We start from the raw sequence: 15,413 nt of genomic DNA, 5'->3' as shown, positions 1-15,413 counted from the left end.
GAATGAAGGGACTCCATGCGGGAAGAAATTTTGTTTGGGTGTTTCAAATTAAGAATGGGTTGAAAGGAGCCGTCTGGCAATTGAACCAGAAATAGACTGGTGTAAAAGCCTAACGGGGGAACGGTAATAGTGACTTCTGAGGCCAAGAGAGAGCAAAGAGACTCCTCAAGAGCTTTCCGCCTTTTCTGGCTGTGGAGGAAGGTTGTTGGGAAAAAACCTGGAAGGCAGACTCTGTCCAAAGGTGAGAGCGCTGGGACAGGACACCTCTGACCCAACTGTCTGTTGTGGTTTGCATCCATACTGCCAAAAACCGAAGAAGCCTGCCTCTCACTGTGAAGACCCTCGGGAGGAGGCCCGGCCTATCATGCGGCAGGCTTGTACACTGGCTTAGCAGACGGACGTTTAGTGGACCAGTGTTGCTTACTACTTGGCTTGGAACTTTCAGTGGTCGAACCCTGGCTTCTGTGAAAAGACTGACCTCTGGCTTTGCCTTGTGGATGAAAGAAAAACGAGACAGAAGTCCTAGGACGGTGTTTCAACTGATCCAATTCTGCAGCGAACAGGACGTCGCCCAAATAGGGAAGGACTTTCAGGGCCTATTTGGATTCCGTGTCTGCCGTCCCAGTGCACAGCCAAAGTGCTCTTCTGGCTGCAATTGCAGAAGGCAAAATTTTAGAAGTTAAAATTCTTGAATCTATGGCTTGCATTATAATTTTTTTTTTTTTTTCTGTACTCACCCCTGCCAGGGATGTTCCCTCAGTGACCAGTAACCACAGCAGGTACAGGGTCACAGACAAGGTACACTTACTTACAAACACACAGACCACTGAATGCAGAATATGTGGCTGGTTTGTTGATCTTCACTAACCCAAGTAGCAGGAAGAAGCAATTTAACTAGCTAGCTACTGGGAGCAGGCTAGGAGACTGGAGCGCACTTCTTTCCAGCGCCTAGGCAAGCATTGTGGTAAAATGACCGCTCAGTGTCGTTGAGGAGAGAGGATCTGTCTGCGGCTTGCTGGCCGCGGAGGAAGAGCATGTCCCAGGGTTGGGGGAAGAGGCCACAGGGAAGCGACCGTCTCCCCCAACTGATATAACCCAAGGAAAATGGCTGCCGCTGCTATTAAGCAGCCCCTGCCCATTTAATATTCCCTTGGTCTAATGGGCAGCGTGTTCAGACCGGGAGCCCCCACTGTCAGCACCACCGAAGGTCTCCTGTTCGGGTGGTGAAATCTGTGATTCCGTAGCTCCCTGCATTCAGGGAGCCGCCTTACTCCTCTCCTTGGGGAGCTGCGGCTCGAGGTGTGAAGGAGACAATGGCCGAAGTCACTGACCCAGTTGGCAGTGCTGCAGCCACCGGTGTGGTGGTCTTACATGACTCCTTATCCTGCCCACTGTAGTAGAAAAACTATTAAAATAAAATTAATATAAAATATGGGGGGGCATCTAACATTCTTCCGCTCTGAAAATGGTGCCCTGCTCTTGCCTTGGCACCATATTCAAAACCGAGATCCCGTGGTTGGGGGCAGGTTATAGAAGAACAGAGCCTGGGCTTGTGGGTAAATTTTATTAACAGTTTGGTGCCAAGACTCTCCTCTCTAGGCTATACCCCAGAGTCATCCCTGTGCCCCCTAGTAGAGGAAGAAGAAACAGTTGAAAAGGAGGGAGTACAATGTCACCCAGATGGATTCAGAGAGAAGAGGATTTTTGGTATTTACCATTAAATCAAATTTAAGACATCCTATCTGAAGGACACTGCCATGACTTTGGGATGATCCAAAGCTGCCGGTAGGGTAAATATGTCCCGCTACTACTGGCAACCTCAAATACAAACTGGAATTCACCCACAGCAGGAATCAAGGCGCGAAGAACCAGAAGTTCCAGTCTAGGTCGCCGTGAAATTGATACAAAAGTGGATCAACACCAGATGACTACCAGTCTCAAAAGCGGACAAATTGACACCGATTGAACCCTTGCAGGCTAAGAAGAACATTGTACTGTGCACAGCAGTGAATGCCAACGCACAAGTTGTACACAGCGACATGTTTTCCTTGCATGCGAAAGACTACTACACTATGTAGATAAGTGATTGGACCCCCTTGCGCAAGCAAAATGCATACCATTGCATATCAGTTCCAAATGGCCACTAATGTGGGTGTTTCGACAAGAACACTTCGTAGGGAGAACCATACACTTGCAGTTCTACGGAAACAACAAATGTTTTTATCAGGAAGACAATGCCACCTGTCATGTTCCAGGTCGATGCTGGACTGGTATACTGAAAATTCGGTAACCCTGATGGACTCGCTAGGTCAGAGTTCATATCTTAAACCTTTTGAGAACCTCTGCAACGTGTTGGAGTGATGGGTGCGTTCTAGGTTGACTCGACCTTCAGTGTCACAGTGGGTCACTGTACTTAAGGCGGAATGGCAAAACATACTGCCTGCTGTTGTCCAGGAACTTGTGGACAGTTTGCCAAGAAGGGTGTCTGCAGGTCCCTCCATGTGCAGTGATTACTGCAAAGTACTGACGTCCATAAAATGTCATTGATCTATGTGCTGTCAGTGTCCATTCACTTTTATCTATGTAGTGCATATAGCTTAGATCGTAAGAAGAATGTGGTGGGCTTAGCCTGCGAGGGTTTAGTTAGTCATGAAATAGATCAGATACACTGGTGTAGCATTGGTCCATCTGAGTTGAGGTTGCAGGGTGTTGGATCCTGTTGTTGGCTTATCCTCATTATAGTAACATTCCTCACTGCACAAATCAGAGAACGGGTCTTAGAGTGTCAGACTCTTTCACTAAATGACATCTATTTGGGCACTGTTTCTTCATACAACTAACAAATTAAATATATGCTGCACCATCTGCATTCGAAATATTGCTGGACACGGTGAGGTGATACGCTACATTTAATCTAGACAATATTTGTAATATTGGTTTGTGCTTTTAATATCATTAGCTTGTTAGTCACCAGTTAAGTTACACCATATGTGTGTGTTATGCATTGTATCTTTATTCAAAATGATTAGACTATAGGTGGTCAACATCCTCTCTACTACCACCATGATATTGCTTTGACATATAAATAAACTAACAGTACTTCTGTAGTAGAGTTGATTATACTAATTATAAATAGAATTAATAAACTGGCAGATGGTGATGCTTTTAAATTGTTCTCTTTCGCTCGCGCCAGAAGTCATGGGTTAGATACTTAGTATTGTGTAGGACCCCCTCTAGCTCAGCAAAGTGCAGCAACTTGATGTAGCATCGATTCCACAAGTGAACAGACCACTGGAGAGATGTTGACCAATGCTGACTGGATAGCTTTCCACAGCTCCCTGATATTTGTAGGTGCAGGATCTTGGGTACAAATGGACCTCTCCACCACATTCCATAAATGCTCGAATGGGTTAATGACTGGCGAACAGGGTGGCCACACCATTTGTTGGAACTCTCCAGAATGCTCCTCAAATCATTTCTGGACAACTTGGGACTGATGACATGGTGCATTATCCTGCTGGAATATTTCATTGTTGTGGGGGTACATGAAGTCCATGAAGGGCTACAAATAGTAATCGAGCCATGTAATGTAGCTGTTACCAGTCAATGACTTGTTCAGGTGGACCCAACCCATAGCACGTGAACACGCCGTTATGTAACCACCACCAACCTGCATGTTGCCTTGTTGACAACTAGGGTCCTTGGGGTCTGTGTCACACCCCAACCCTACCATCAGCCTGAAACTGGAACCGTTACGTTTGGGCCACACCAGTTTGCCAGTCCAGGATCCAATTAGTGACGTTACGAGCCCAAGTGAGGTGTTGTGTTCAGTGTCGTAGTGTTAATAGGGGCACTCTGATGGGTGTTTTGCTCCCATATCCCATGGAAGCTAAAGAGCACTGCACTGACCTGCTGGATATGCGTCTGCATTGAATGTAGATGTGATATGAGCCAGTGTTGCTTGTTTGCTGCCACGGATACTTGCTGGCCAGATGCCGGTGGTTACGATCCTGGTTGGCCATTGTACTGTCCGCAGTGGGTGGTTAATGCCTTCCATGAGGTATTCCCGGTACACATATTACAACGTAGATGGAGGAATGTTGAATGGCCAAACAAATTTGTAAATGGAATGTCACATCCGTCGAGCACCCACTATATTATGTCCTGTTCGAACTCTGATAAGTTATGTTGCCTTTCCATGAGCAGCCTAGCCGGTGTTCAAACTGCCTCATATGTTTGGTTACAACTGATGCAGGTTTGGGCATTTCCAAGACATCAGTTTGGTGATGTCACCAACCATTACCTTTTACATACTGCTATCCCAACACACACACACACACACACACACACACACACACACACACACGTTAAACTTTGGTCCAGTCTGCTGCTCACACAGTTTGCCACATGTACCTGTCTTGCATTGCCACGCAAGATCCATCTGCGAAACGGGCTTGTGTTCATCTCTGTATTGGACTTAATGTATCCAATTCTACTTCCCTTAAGATTCTCTTTCTGTGTGTCCTTTTTTTTTTTTTCTTGTATATAAATAAAAGGGTAAGGGGGCCATGAGTGACTCAGAAGTTTAAAGACATTATGGGGGACACGTATCAAGCTTTCTAAAGAGTTGGCAATAGTAACCAATCCTCTTCTAACTAGTACATTCTATAAAATGTGTAGAAGCTGATTAGTTGCCACTAGAAATGTATCCAATTGTCCACTGTTTAAAAGGCTTTCTACTGTACATATCCCTCTTTGTTTTGGAAAGCAAGAAACACAGTAGTATGGTTGTTTGTAAAGTGAAGTGTGTTATTGTCTACATGCTCCCTTGCCTTTTTTTTTTTTTTTCTTATTCTTTCTGTCTCCCCATCTTTAATGCAGACACCAGTATAGGCTAATGCATTTGTAAAGTGTGTTTTTTATTGTTTCAGGTCTTTCTGGGAGCTGGCTCGACTGGCTTATCCCCACGTTAATACTCTGGGTGGTAAATGGAGTGATTGTTCTCAGTGTCTTCATGAAACTGTTGATCCATGGAGAACCAGTAACGCGGTTGCACTCTCGTTCATCTGTGAAGTTCTGGAGACACCGCAAACAAGCGGACTTGGATCTTGCCCGGGTAAATGGTTTGTTTCAGCTTGGAGGACACATGTAAAAATATATACCTTGAACATGTCCTCTCTGTCTTTGAAACACCAAAGTCTCTCCTATTTTTTACAAGAAATTGTTAGTAGTTTTTTCCTTTATATATATATATATATATATATATATATATATATATATATATATATATAATATGTGTGTGTGTGTAAATCAGTGATTCCCAACCTCGGTCCTCAAGGCACACTAACAGTCCTGGTTTTAGTGATATCCATGGTTGAGCACAGATGGTTAAATCAAAATAACTGAGGTACTAATTACGTCAGCTGTGCTTAAGTACGGGTTATCCTTAAAACCTGGACTGTTAGTGTGCCTTGAGGACCGTGGTTGGGAACCCCTGGTGTACATATTCTGTCTTCTGAGAGTGCCATCCATATGTTTCTTCACAGCCAGCTTTCCTGAGGGCTGGGTAAAGGACAAAACACTGCAGGAGGCCATGGGGACATTATTCCCCCCAGTTGTAATAACCAAATCATGGCGGGATAGGATTTTATACAAACGTCTTTTTGGTTCAGGTTTTTGGACCTCAAATGCTTTGTTTGGGTGGACAGACTCAAGATGGGAGACATTAACATCTGTCATGGACTGCATGGAATGGACAAGATTACAGTATCCAGTCGTTTAAAGAATGCATACTTGCATCTTACAACCTAGGATCACCAATGTCTTCCTAGATTTGCCATTTGGTCCCATCATCGCTAGTTCTGCACTCTGCCTTTTATTTTCTGAACGGCTTCTTGGTATTCATTAAGATTACAGTGATCATTGCTGCTCTTTTGAGGCCATATGGCACGTGTTTTTTTTTTCTTCAATGCTGGTTTCGGGGTTTGTGGTCCTCAATAGAAGGCAAACTTTGTTCAATGTGGGACAGCGGGACCGTGCCTGAAAAGCAGGACTGTCCAGCTGAAATTGGGATGGCTGGTAGGTATGGGAAAATGGCTAGATGGGTTATGTAACTACAATGGTGGGGAAAGCTACTCCTTTCAATATAAAGGTGTATTCTTTCTGCTGTGTCTGGCTGCCACATGATCATCAGTGTATACTTCTACAAACCTGTTCACTACTGTTGTTGTGGTTTTTTTTTTTTTTTATCTAAGGACGACTGTTTTGGCCTGAAAGTGCTGTGCATTTTTAATCTGTGTCCAAGCTCCCAGTTTTAAGTTGTCTCCATTTTTCATTGTTCACTCCAAGTAAATGAATGAGAAAACAGGATTATTGGTTTGTTTTTTTTCTTGCGCCTTTTTTTTTTTCCCCAAGTGCCAAAAGTGTAATAGTCTCTATCAACCACAATCCAATGTTCTTTAATGGACTCCAAACCAATTTATTTAACAGAAATATAAAAAAAAAATCCCATTTTATTTATTTTTAGTTACAATCCCAGCCATGACAGAAACATATTCTTGTAAAAAGGCTTCAGGATAAATGTAAATGTTCAGATTGTAATCTGAAGCAGTGTTTAAACTAAATCTGAGCAAGGGTTCTCAATCTTAACTTTTTTGGGGGGCTCACAGTGGCATCATTTGTAGAGACAAATGAATAGAGAACAATTTTGTAATGTTTGGCAACACTAGATCCTTCGTCACGTGCATCTTTGTCAGTGGATGTCAGGTTCGGGAAATCTTAATAAAATTAGGACCGTTTTGAAAACTGTAACACAGAAAAGGATCTTTTCTAATTTGTATTTGTTTTATGCATAGGGAGATTTTGGAGCAGCAGCAATAAACCTACAGACCTGCCTATGTGTACTGGGTCGCTCACTTCCTGCTTCCCGTTTCGATCTTGCATGCAGCCTATCATGGAACATAATACGGTGTAGCCTGCAGAAAATCAGCCTGGTACGTTGGCTGCTGAAACGTACCCCTGGCCACTGTAAGAAGGCAGAGTTTCAGGATGAGGCCACAACCAGCGCTCGAGATGCTGCTCTTGTCTATCACAAAATGCACCAGCTGCATCTGACAGGTAAGAGCTCACTGGCTGGATAGCTCTGTCGCATACTTAAATAGGCTTGCTTTTATACATTTCACCCTTTTCTAATTTTTAGGGAAGTTGCCATCAAATTGGCACTGCTCCGGTCTTAACCTATCACTGTGTGCGGTAAACCTAGCTGAGTGCGCTGGTGACAAGATACCACAGAGTTTATTGTCAGAAATCCACCTTACCACAGCTGTACAGATGAAGACCACCTTCTCAAGGAGACTCTCCTTCTTGTCTGTAAGTGTATAATGTTTTGCTAGAAATTCCCCTTAGTTTCACCACCTCTGTATTTTGTTATAGCAATATTTTAAAACCTTGTAAATTTTTTTGTTTTGTCGATTTTTATAATTATATGTTTTGGTTTTATGCTATTGCAGAAGTGTTCATTCACATGTCAAATAGCACATTTCAGTGCTTGGAAGCAGACAGGGAACATAAATGGTATAACTAAAACTGGACATACACGCTACAATTATTGGGCTGGATCGCCCCGATAATTGTAGCGTGTTTGCTGGCGACCGAGGGTTAAATATTGCTCGGTTGGGCGTGCTGGATTGTCCAGCATGCCCGTCCGATGTGATATTTAACAGGTAAACTGTCTGCCGCATCGGGCAGTGTATGCCCAGCCGCGGCCGACAGACAGACATTTCCTGTGTTCCTTCAGGGAAATGTCTCCTCCCCCGGGGGCGTAGCGCAGATGTCGGGCTAATACACTGTGAGACATCGCAGTGTATGCTGTGGACATCTGCGGCTGGCAGGCTGCCAGATAAAAATGTCTGTCTGACAGGCATTTTATCTGGACGTGTATGCCCAGCGTAAGAGAAGGTGACTAATCTTGACACTGGTGAAGAAAGATCAGTGTTAGTCTATTATTCTCCATTTTAGTTTTATTCCATTAAATCCACATCAAGAAAATGTCGATCAGCACTGACTGTTTTGTCATATATCTGTTAATGCCCCCTCAGCAAATAGTGTTAATTTAAGCAGCTGATTACATGCACTTTCTTGGTGAACAGGTTATATGGAATTAAATTGTATGTAAATTAGTAATTAATGAAGGCAGCCAGTTTGTTAACAATTAACTGAACAATTACGAGAATGGTGCTTTGCACTTCACTAGAACAATTGACATCTTTTAGGTGCACATAAATGTATATTTCTACTTCAGGGTCCATAGGGTATCCACAGGATACCTTGGGGGTATAGGTGTGACGTCAGTCGCAGGGCACCAAAGAGTTAAGCTTTCAGCCTCCCAGGATGCACTAGGTCCCCCTCCTATACCCCGCCCCCGGGCCAAGGCACCTCAGTTTAGTTTGGTGCCCGGCCGGAGTCGGGTGCACCTGTTGGAGTGGGGGCTAGAAGAGCCCCTGAAGCTTTTCTCATGCAGCTGTGGCTGCACATCTGGATGAACAGCATGGACAGTCAGTCCTGACGTCCATGCTGTCTTCCCTACACCCCGCCGGTACCAGAACGCCGGTACTGATCCGGGGATGCTGGTGGGCGTCTGGGGTCACAGCTAGCGGTGACCCCAGATGCTCCGGACCATGGCCGGATTCAAGGGGGACAGAGGTAAGCAGCGGGGTCCCGCGGTGGGTCCCCGCTGATCACATGGTCCTAAGTCCCCAGGCAGGGGGCTCCCTGGGGACTGGCTGCAGCGTGGAGCCAGGCGACCAACCTGCGCTTCCACTACCCCCTGGGACAGCGGACCGCAGCAGAGCGGTAGCGCTGCGGCGTCCCAGGGGTTAAATGCATGCCAGGGGAGCGCGCCTTCCCTGTCTCACAGCCGGCGCCTCCCCCGCTGCACACAGCCCTCTCTGCACTGTGCTGACTGGTCCTGTGTCAGCGCTCCTCCCCCAGGCCAGCTTCTCTCTGCTCCTCGGCGGCCATCTTCTCTGCAACGCATGGTGAACGCTGCTGGAAGTCTGGAAGGAAGCATCGTGGTCTGGGTCCCCCCGCATACCTCTCCTCCGCTGTGGCTCAGGTCTGTGTATGCAGCGCTGTGTCCTACCAGGCCCTGTGTCTGTGTAGTTGAGTGATCAGCGCTGTTAGTGCAGGAATTGTTATTTCTCTGCATTGTATGTGACTGTGCTAGCGCTGCCTGTAACTATTCTTCTCTAAACTGTCAGCTTTATTACTGTCCCTGTTCTTTCTGCTAAAGCCCTTGCGGTGCGGTGCTGCAGGGTGGTCTCTCGCCTATTTAATACTTAATTGGTGAGAGAGGTCACATACGTGGTGCCATCATGTCTGAAAGTGATTTTCCCCTCCGGCTACAGTGTACCACGTGCAAAGTACCGTTAGCGGAGGGGGAGGGTAGCGCGGAGGGCCTTTGCCGGCAGTGTTTGTCCATGGCGCGGCCTATTACGGTTACAGCACCGGTACAGGAGCCGCCCTGGACTTGTTTCGCTCAGGCGTTAACAGCTTTAGTGGGCCAGTTAGCTCCGCAGCCCGCGTTTACTCCGATGGGTTTGTCCCAGCAGTCTGTGGTGTCGTCACCCATGCAGGGGTTCCCACGACAATTGGTGGTACCCCACAGTCTCCCTATTTCCCCGCTCCCGGGTTCTCAGGAGCCAGCGTGGGTTAACTCCCTGACGAGTTCTTTACAGCACTTGTCGGATGTGTTGCAAGGGGAGTCTGTGATGCGGCCTCATAAAAGGCCGGTGGCGTCTCTGTCCGCTCCTTATGAGGATGACGAAGGGACGTCTGATGATGGGGAGATTCTGGATCCTTACGATCAGGAACCTTTCCATACTAAGGACGCTGATGCTAAGTCCAAAGTATATATTCCTGGACTTATTCGGGCGGTCCGCACAGCCTTGGTGATTGAGGACGAAGTTCCCCCAGCGGCTAAATCTAAGTATGCCTTTTTCAAAGATGTGAAGGGCGATGCCAGTCTTTCCTCTTTCGGGTCAGTTGGTGGACCATTTAGAGGAGGCGTGGAAACAACCTGGCAAAAGATACCAGCCGCAGAGACGCCTGGCGGTGGCTTATCCGTTCGCGGATAATTATTTTGCTAAGTGTGAATCCCCTCCACAGGTGGATTCTCACGTGACCCGTCTTGTCCGTAGTGCCACATTGCCGATGCCATCCATGTCCTCCCTTAAGGATGCTACGGACCGCAAGGTAGAAATCTGCCTGAAGTCCGCTTATTCCCTTGCAGGGGGGGCAGCACGGCCGGCTATGGCCATTTGCTGGGTTGCCAGAGGGTCCGGATCTGGATAAGATTGTGGCCACGCTGGCGGCAGCCAAATCTGCTTGTCTCCCGTCGGCCGCTGCTCCTTCTGGTTCTGGACCATCGTCCTTTCGGTCATCTAGGGCCCAGGGCAGGCCCAAACCACAGTCGTTTCCTCGACAGGCTGGCCCTAAGAAATCGGTCAAGCCCCGGAAACAGGCATGGAGTACCAGACGTCCGGCCCCCAAGCCAGATGACAAGCCTGCGGCCTGACGGTCCGGGTCTCCCCTTGGGGGATCCCAGGGTGGGAGGCCGCATGCTGCAGTTCTCCCGGTGTTGGTCGTTCATTACGACAGACACTTGGGTTCTGGAGGTGGTCTCTCACGGGTACGCCCTCTCCTTCCGGCACAGACCCCCGGCTCGATTCTTCACCACGGGTCTACCATCAGACCGGAACAAGGCTACGGAGCTGCGGAAGGTATTGCACACTATGCTCCAGGCTGGAGTTATAGTGCCTGTTCCATTCTCCCAGAGGGGCCAGGGTTTCTATTCAAATCTATTTTTGGTACAGAAACCCAATGGGTCATATCGTCCGATTCTCAACCTCAAAGCACTCAACAAGTCTTTGCGGGTCCCGAAGTTTCGGATGGAGACCCTACGGTCCATCATTCTGGCGCTGGAACCTGGGGACTACATGGTGTCATTGGACATACAGGACGCTATGGCGGTCATGGCGGCTTCTCTGCGGCTGCAAGGAGTCCGCATGTTGCCGTACTTGGACGACCTGTTATTGGTGGCAGGATCTCCAGAGCTCCTGTTACACCACTTGGACCTGACCATTGCACTGCTGCAACGGCACGGCTGGCTAATCAACTGGCAGAAGTCCACTCTAATCCCGTCTCGGAGGATTCTGCATCTTGGAGCCTTATTGGACTCGGGACAGCAAAGGATCTTCGTGACGGAGGACAAGATCTCTGCTTTACAGTCAAGGGTGCGCAGTTGTCTGCACAGCCGCCGGGTGTCCTTACACTCGGCGATGAGGTTACTGGGCTCCATGGTGTCGGTGTTCGACATGGTGGAATACGCCCAGTTTCACTCTAGACCTCTGCAGCACCTGATCCTGTCCAAGTGGAACGGGCTGCCTCAGTCTCTGAAGTTCCAGACGATTGTGCTCACCCCGGAGGTTCGCCTGTCCCTTGCGTGGTGGTTAAAGACGACCCACCTCAACAAGGGACGTCCGTTCTGGGTTCCAAATTGGGTCCTGTTGACAACGGACGCCAGTCTTCGGGGCTGGGGAGCAGTTTCGGGTCCACACTTGTTCCAGGGCAGGTGGACACCGACAGAAGCGGAGCTTCCAATAAATATCTTGGAACTCCGTGCGGTCTTCAATGCTCTCCTGCAGGCACAGCGGTTTCTCCAGGGTCACCCGGTGCAGGTCCAGTCGGACAATGCTACCACCGTGGCCTACATAAACAGGCAAGGAGGAACTCGCAGTCGGGCGGCTCTCGTAGAGGTCTCTCGGATCCTGGTTTGGGCGGAGCGCAATCTTCCGGCCATATCAGCGGTCTTCATCCCGGGAGTGCTAAATTGGGAGGCGGACTTTCTAAGTCGCCAGGACGTTCATCAGGGGAATGGTCCCTGCACCCGGACGTTTTTCAACTACTGGTGGACAGGTGGGGTCTTCCAGAAATCGACCTCATGGCGTCCCGGCACAACAACAAGTTGCCGGTGTACGGGTCTCGCACAAGAGACGAAGGGGCGTCTCTGGTGGATGCTCTGTCCGTCCGGTGGACGTTCAGGTTCGCATACCTGTTCCCTCCGGTCTCCCTTCTTCCACGGGTAATCCGGAAATTCAAACAGGAAGGAGGGACGCTCCTGTTGATAGCTCCCGCGTGGCCCAGACGGCACTGGTTCTCAGACCTTCAGGGTCTGTCCGTGGACAGTCCTCTGCGGTTGCCGCTACGACCGGACCTTCTGTCTCAGGGTCCTTGTCTTCACCCGGACCTGACTCGGCTGTCTTTGGCGGCGTGGCTGTTGAGACGGCCATGCTGAGGTCCTGGGGGTTTGCCAGCTCTGTGGTGCGTACCATGTTACGAGCTCGGAAACCGTCTTCCGCGAGGATATACCATCGCGTGTGGCATACGTTCTTCCAGTGGTGTCGACCGAGAGGTTATGCACCGCGGGAGTTTCGTCTGTCTCGGATTCTCGCCTTCCTGCAAGCGGGACTAGATCATGGGCTTCGCCTTGCTTCTTTGAAGGTACAGGTTTCGGCCCTATCTGTCTGGTTTCACCGTAGGATTGCTACAATCCCGGATGTGCGCACCTTTATGCAAGGTGTTCTCCGTATTCAGCCGCCCTTTGTTCCACCTGTGGCGCCTTGGGATTTGGCTGTGGTCCTGAGGGCTCTCCAAGGACCGCCGTTTGAACCACTGGGCTCAGTGGATATTAAATGGCTAACAGCTAAGACTGTTTTCCTTCTGGCCGTTGCTTCAGCCAGACGTGTTTCTGAGTTAGGGGCTCTTTCTTGTAGACCCCCTTTCTTGGTTTTTCATGGGAACAGGGCAGTGCTCCGCACTCGGCCCGAGTTTCTTCCGAAAGTTGTTTCCCAGTTTCATGTTAACGAGTAAATAGTTGTTCCGGCCTTTAACTCACCGGGTCTTTCCGTGGGTGAGGCCTCTTTGGATGTTGTGCGGGCCTTAAGGACTTATGTGGACCGCACTTCTTCGTTTAGGAAGTCGGACGCTTTGTTGTCCTCTATGGCTTCTGTAAAAAGGGTTGGCCTGCTTCAAAGCAAACTTTGGCAGCCTGGATCCGTATGGCTATTTCTGAAGCTTATCTTCATGAAGGCCTACCGGTCCCTCCTTCTCTGAAGGCTCATTCCACTAGGTCTGTGGGTCCTTCGTGGGCAGCTCGACGTGGTGCCTCGGCAGTTCAGATCTGCAAGGCTGCTACGTGGTCTTCTGTCCATACCTTCGTGAGGTATTACAGGTTTGACACCTTCGCCTCTCAGGATGCTTCCTTCGGGCGGCGGATTCTCCTTTCTGCACAGGAGCGTCCCCACCCTTAAAGGATACTGCTTTGGGACATCCCCAAGGTATCCTGTGGATACCCTATGGACCCTGAAGTAGAAAATATGAGATATGGTAAGAACTTACCCTTGTTATCTCTATTTCTACGAAGTCCATAGGGTTCCACAGGACTCCCGCCCTGTCGCACCTGTGCTGCAGATGGGCTTTGCTCTGGTCACCGGTTTTCCGTCTCCCTCTGGTGAGAATGTGATTCTTGTATGTGTCCAGATCTTTGTTCTCTCTCTTCCTTCTCCTCCTCCGGCCTATGGCTTGGTAACTAACTGAGGTGCCTTGGCCCGGGGGCGGGGTATAGGAGGGGGACCTAGTGCATCCTGGGAGGCTGAAAGCTTAACTCTTTGGTGCCCTGCGACTGACGTCACACCTATACCCAAGGTATCCTGTGGAACCCTATGGACTTCGTAGAAATAGAGATAACAAGGGTAAGTTCTTACCATATCTCATATTTTTTCAATTCACAAAATGGCCACGTGCAGTGTGTGTAATAACTTAATTTCATTACTGATATTTCTAGTACTACTCAGGAAGTAGCTTCTACTAGTGATTTGTAGATACATGTCCTATCTTGTGTGGGTCTTTGGAACAGTTATAGAAAACAAAATAAATTCTGCGTTTTACATTGCATATGGTTCTAATTGTCAAATACAAAGAATTAGTATTCACAGCTACTGAACTGAATCAGCCTTTTGTCATAAAGCTAAATGCTCCCTTTTTGCATGGTTTCCTTTATTCAGGCATATTTCCTTGGATGTGCACAGAGCACCGGCTCTACCACTGACACTGATTCTCTCCCAGAGTCCTTACGGTGGCTCTCACATCCACTAGGAAAACACTTCTTCATCACTTCCAATTGGACAGTGAAGAGTGCGGCTAAAGAGTGTCTATACAGCTCTTCAAGAAATCCAGGTAAGAGAAGAGCATACAACAGACTCTATACCATGACCTTGCAGGTTAAAGTTCCAGTGCTAAACAATGCTGATTGCTGTTTGGAGTTTATAATAATAACTGCGTAGCATTGTGTAGTGTTAGTGTTATGGGTTTTTTTATTCTTCTAGTACAGCAAATCAAGTCCAATCCTTGCATGTTTGTTTTATTTTAAGACAAACCCTTATAAGTTCTATTCACTTACCCATATTCACCAGATGTAATATCTTATTTCAAATACAGTTGATCCCATTGCCCAGATCCATCAAGCCTTTTGTGAATTCTTGCTGGAGAAAGCATTATACTCTCTTGCAAAGCCAGAAATTAGTAAAGTAACACCGGAAGAAGAAAGCTGGTATGAACATTTTGCTGATATCTTTTATAAATGTGTAGTAATGTAATCTAAGCATTAAAAAAATATAATTTTTTTTTTTTTTTTTTTCCTTCTGCACAATCTATAGGGGGCACACACTTAAGGTGGGTATCCACTACCTGATTAAACAGAGTGACTGAACGATAACGTTATCGTTCAATTGCTTTTTTAATCTGGCACAAATTGGGCATGCAAATATCTGAAACGACCAGCGATGCGCACTCCCGCTGGTCATTTCCGACATCAATAATCGCCCGAACATGCTGGTCAATCTGCCGATAACGACAGATTGACCATGTTTGGGGATGATGGAGGGGGCCTACACTGAACGACTGACCGTTCAGTGTAGGCACTGCAGGGGATGGGGAATGACTGTACGATTACGATGTCATAATCATACTGGCTACCCGGGGTCTGGTAGTGGATGTGCGGCATTAGACTATACCATGTGTGTAGGTGGAACAGGAGGAGTTTAGTAAATTCCTAGTCTGTAAAGCCCCGCTTATTGTGGGGTGAGTTCACATTCCTTGCACTCACCCTTTTATTGCACACAGTAGCTTACCTAACTGGTGTGTGGGGACTGCCCTGGATTGCTTACCAGGTTTTCCAAGGGCAAAGCACCCAGTGTTGTGTAACTGCAGGTATTGTTCCTTTTATCCTCCGTACCACTCTGGGCTCTACTCCGGTGTTTCACAGGTTCTCAGCCAGAGTGTCGGTTAGCCATGACTTC

At 47.9% G+C, this 15,413-nt stretch overlaps 1 protein-coding gene across 1 annotated transcript in view; it reads left to right on the top strand.

The window, feature by feature from the left end:
- SREBF2 (sterol regulatory element binding transcription factor 2) overlaps positions 1-15,413 on the top strand; it is a 71,730-nt gene that overhangs the window by 29,743 nt on the left and 26,574 nt on the right. Inside the window, exons 9-13 of the mRNA XM_088468062.1 lie at positions 4,932-5,116; positions 6,855-7,116; positions 7,199-7,368; positions 14,121-14,292; positions 14,554-14,665. Coding sequence (XP_088324188.1) covers positions 4,932-5,116; positions 6,855-7,116; positions 7,199-7,368; positions 14,121-14,292; positions 14,554-14,665 — 901 coding nt within the window. The remainder of the gene's footprint in view (positions 1-4,931; positions 5,117-6,854; positions 7,117-7,198; positions 7,369-14,120; positions 14,293-14,553; positions 14,666-15,413) is intronic.

This window comes from Taudactylus pleione, unplaced genomic scaffold, assembly GCF_031769625.1.
Source record: "Taudactylus pleione unplaced genomic scaffold, aTauple2 ptg000080l, whole genome shotgun sequence".
Taxonomy (NCBI): domain Eukaryota; kingdom Metazoa; phylum Chordata; class Amphibia; order Anura; family Myobatrachidae; genus Taudactylus; species Taudactylus pleione.
This window is presented reverse-complemented; position numbering and strand designations above follow the sequence as displayed.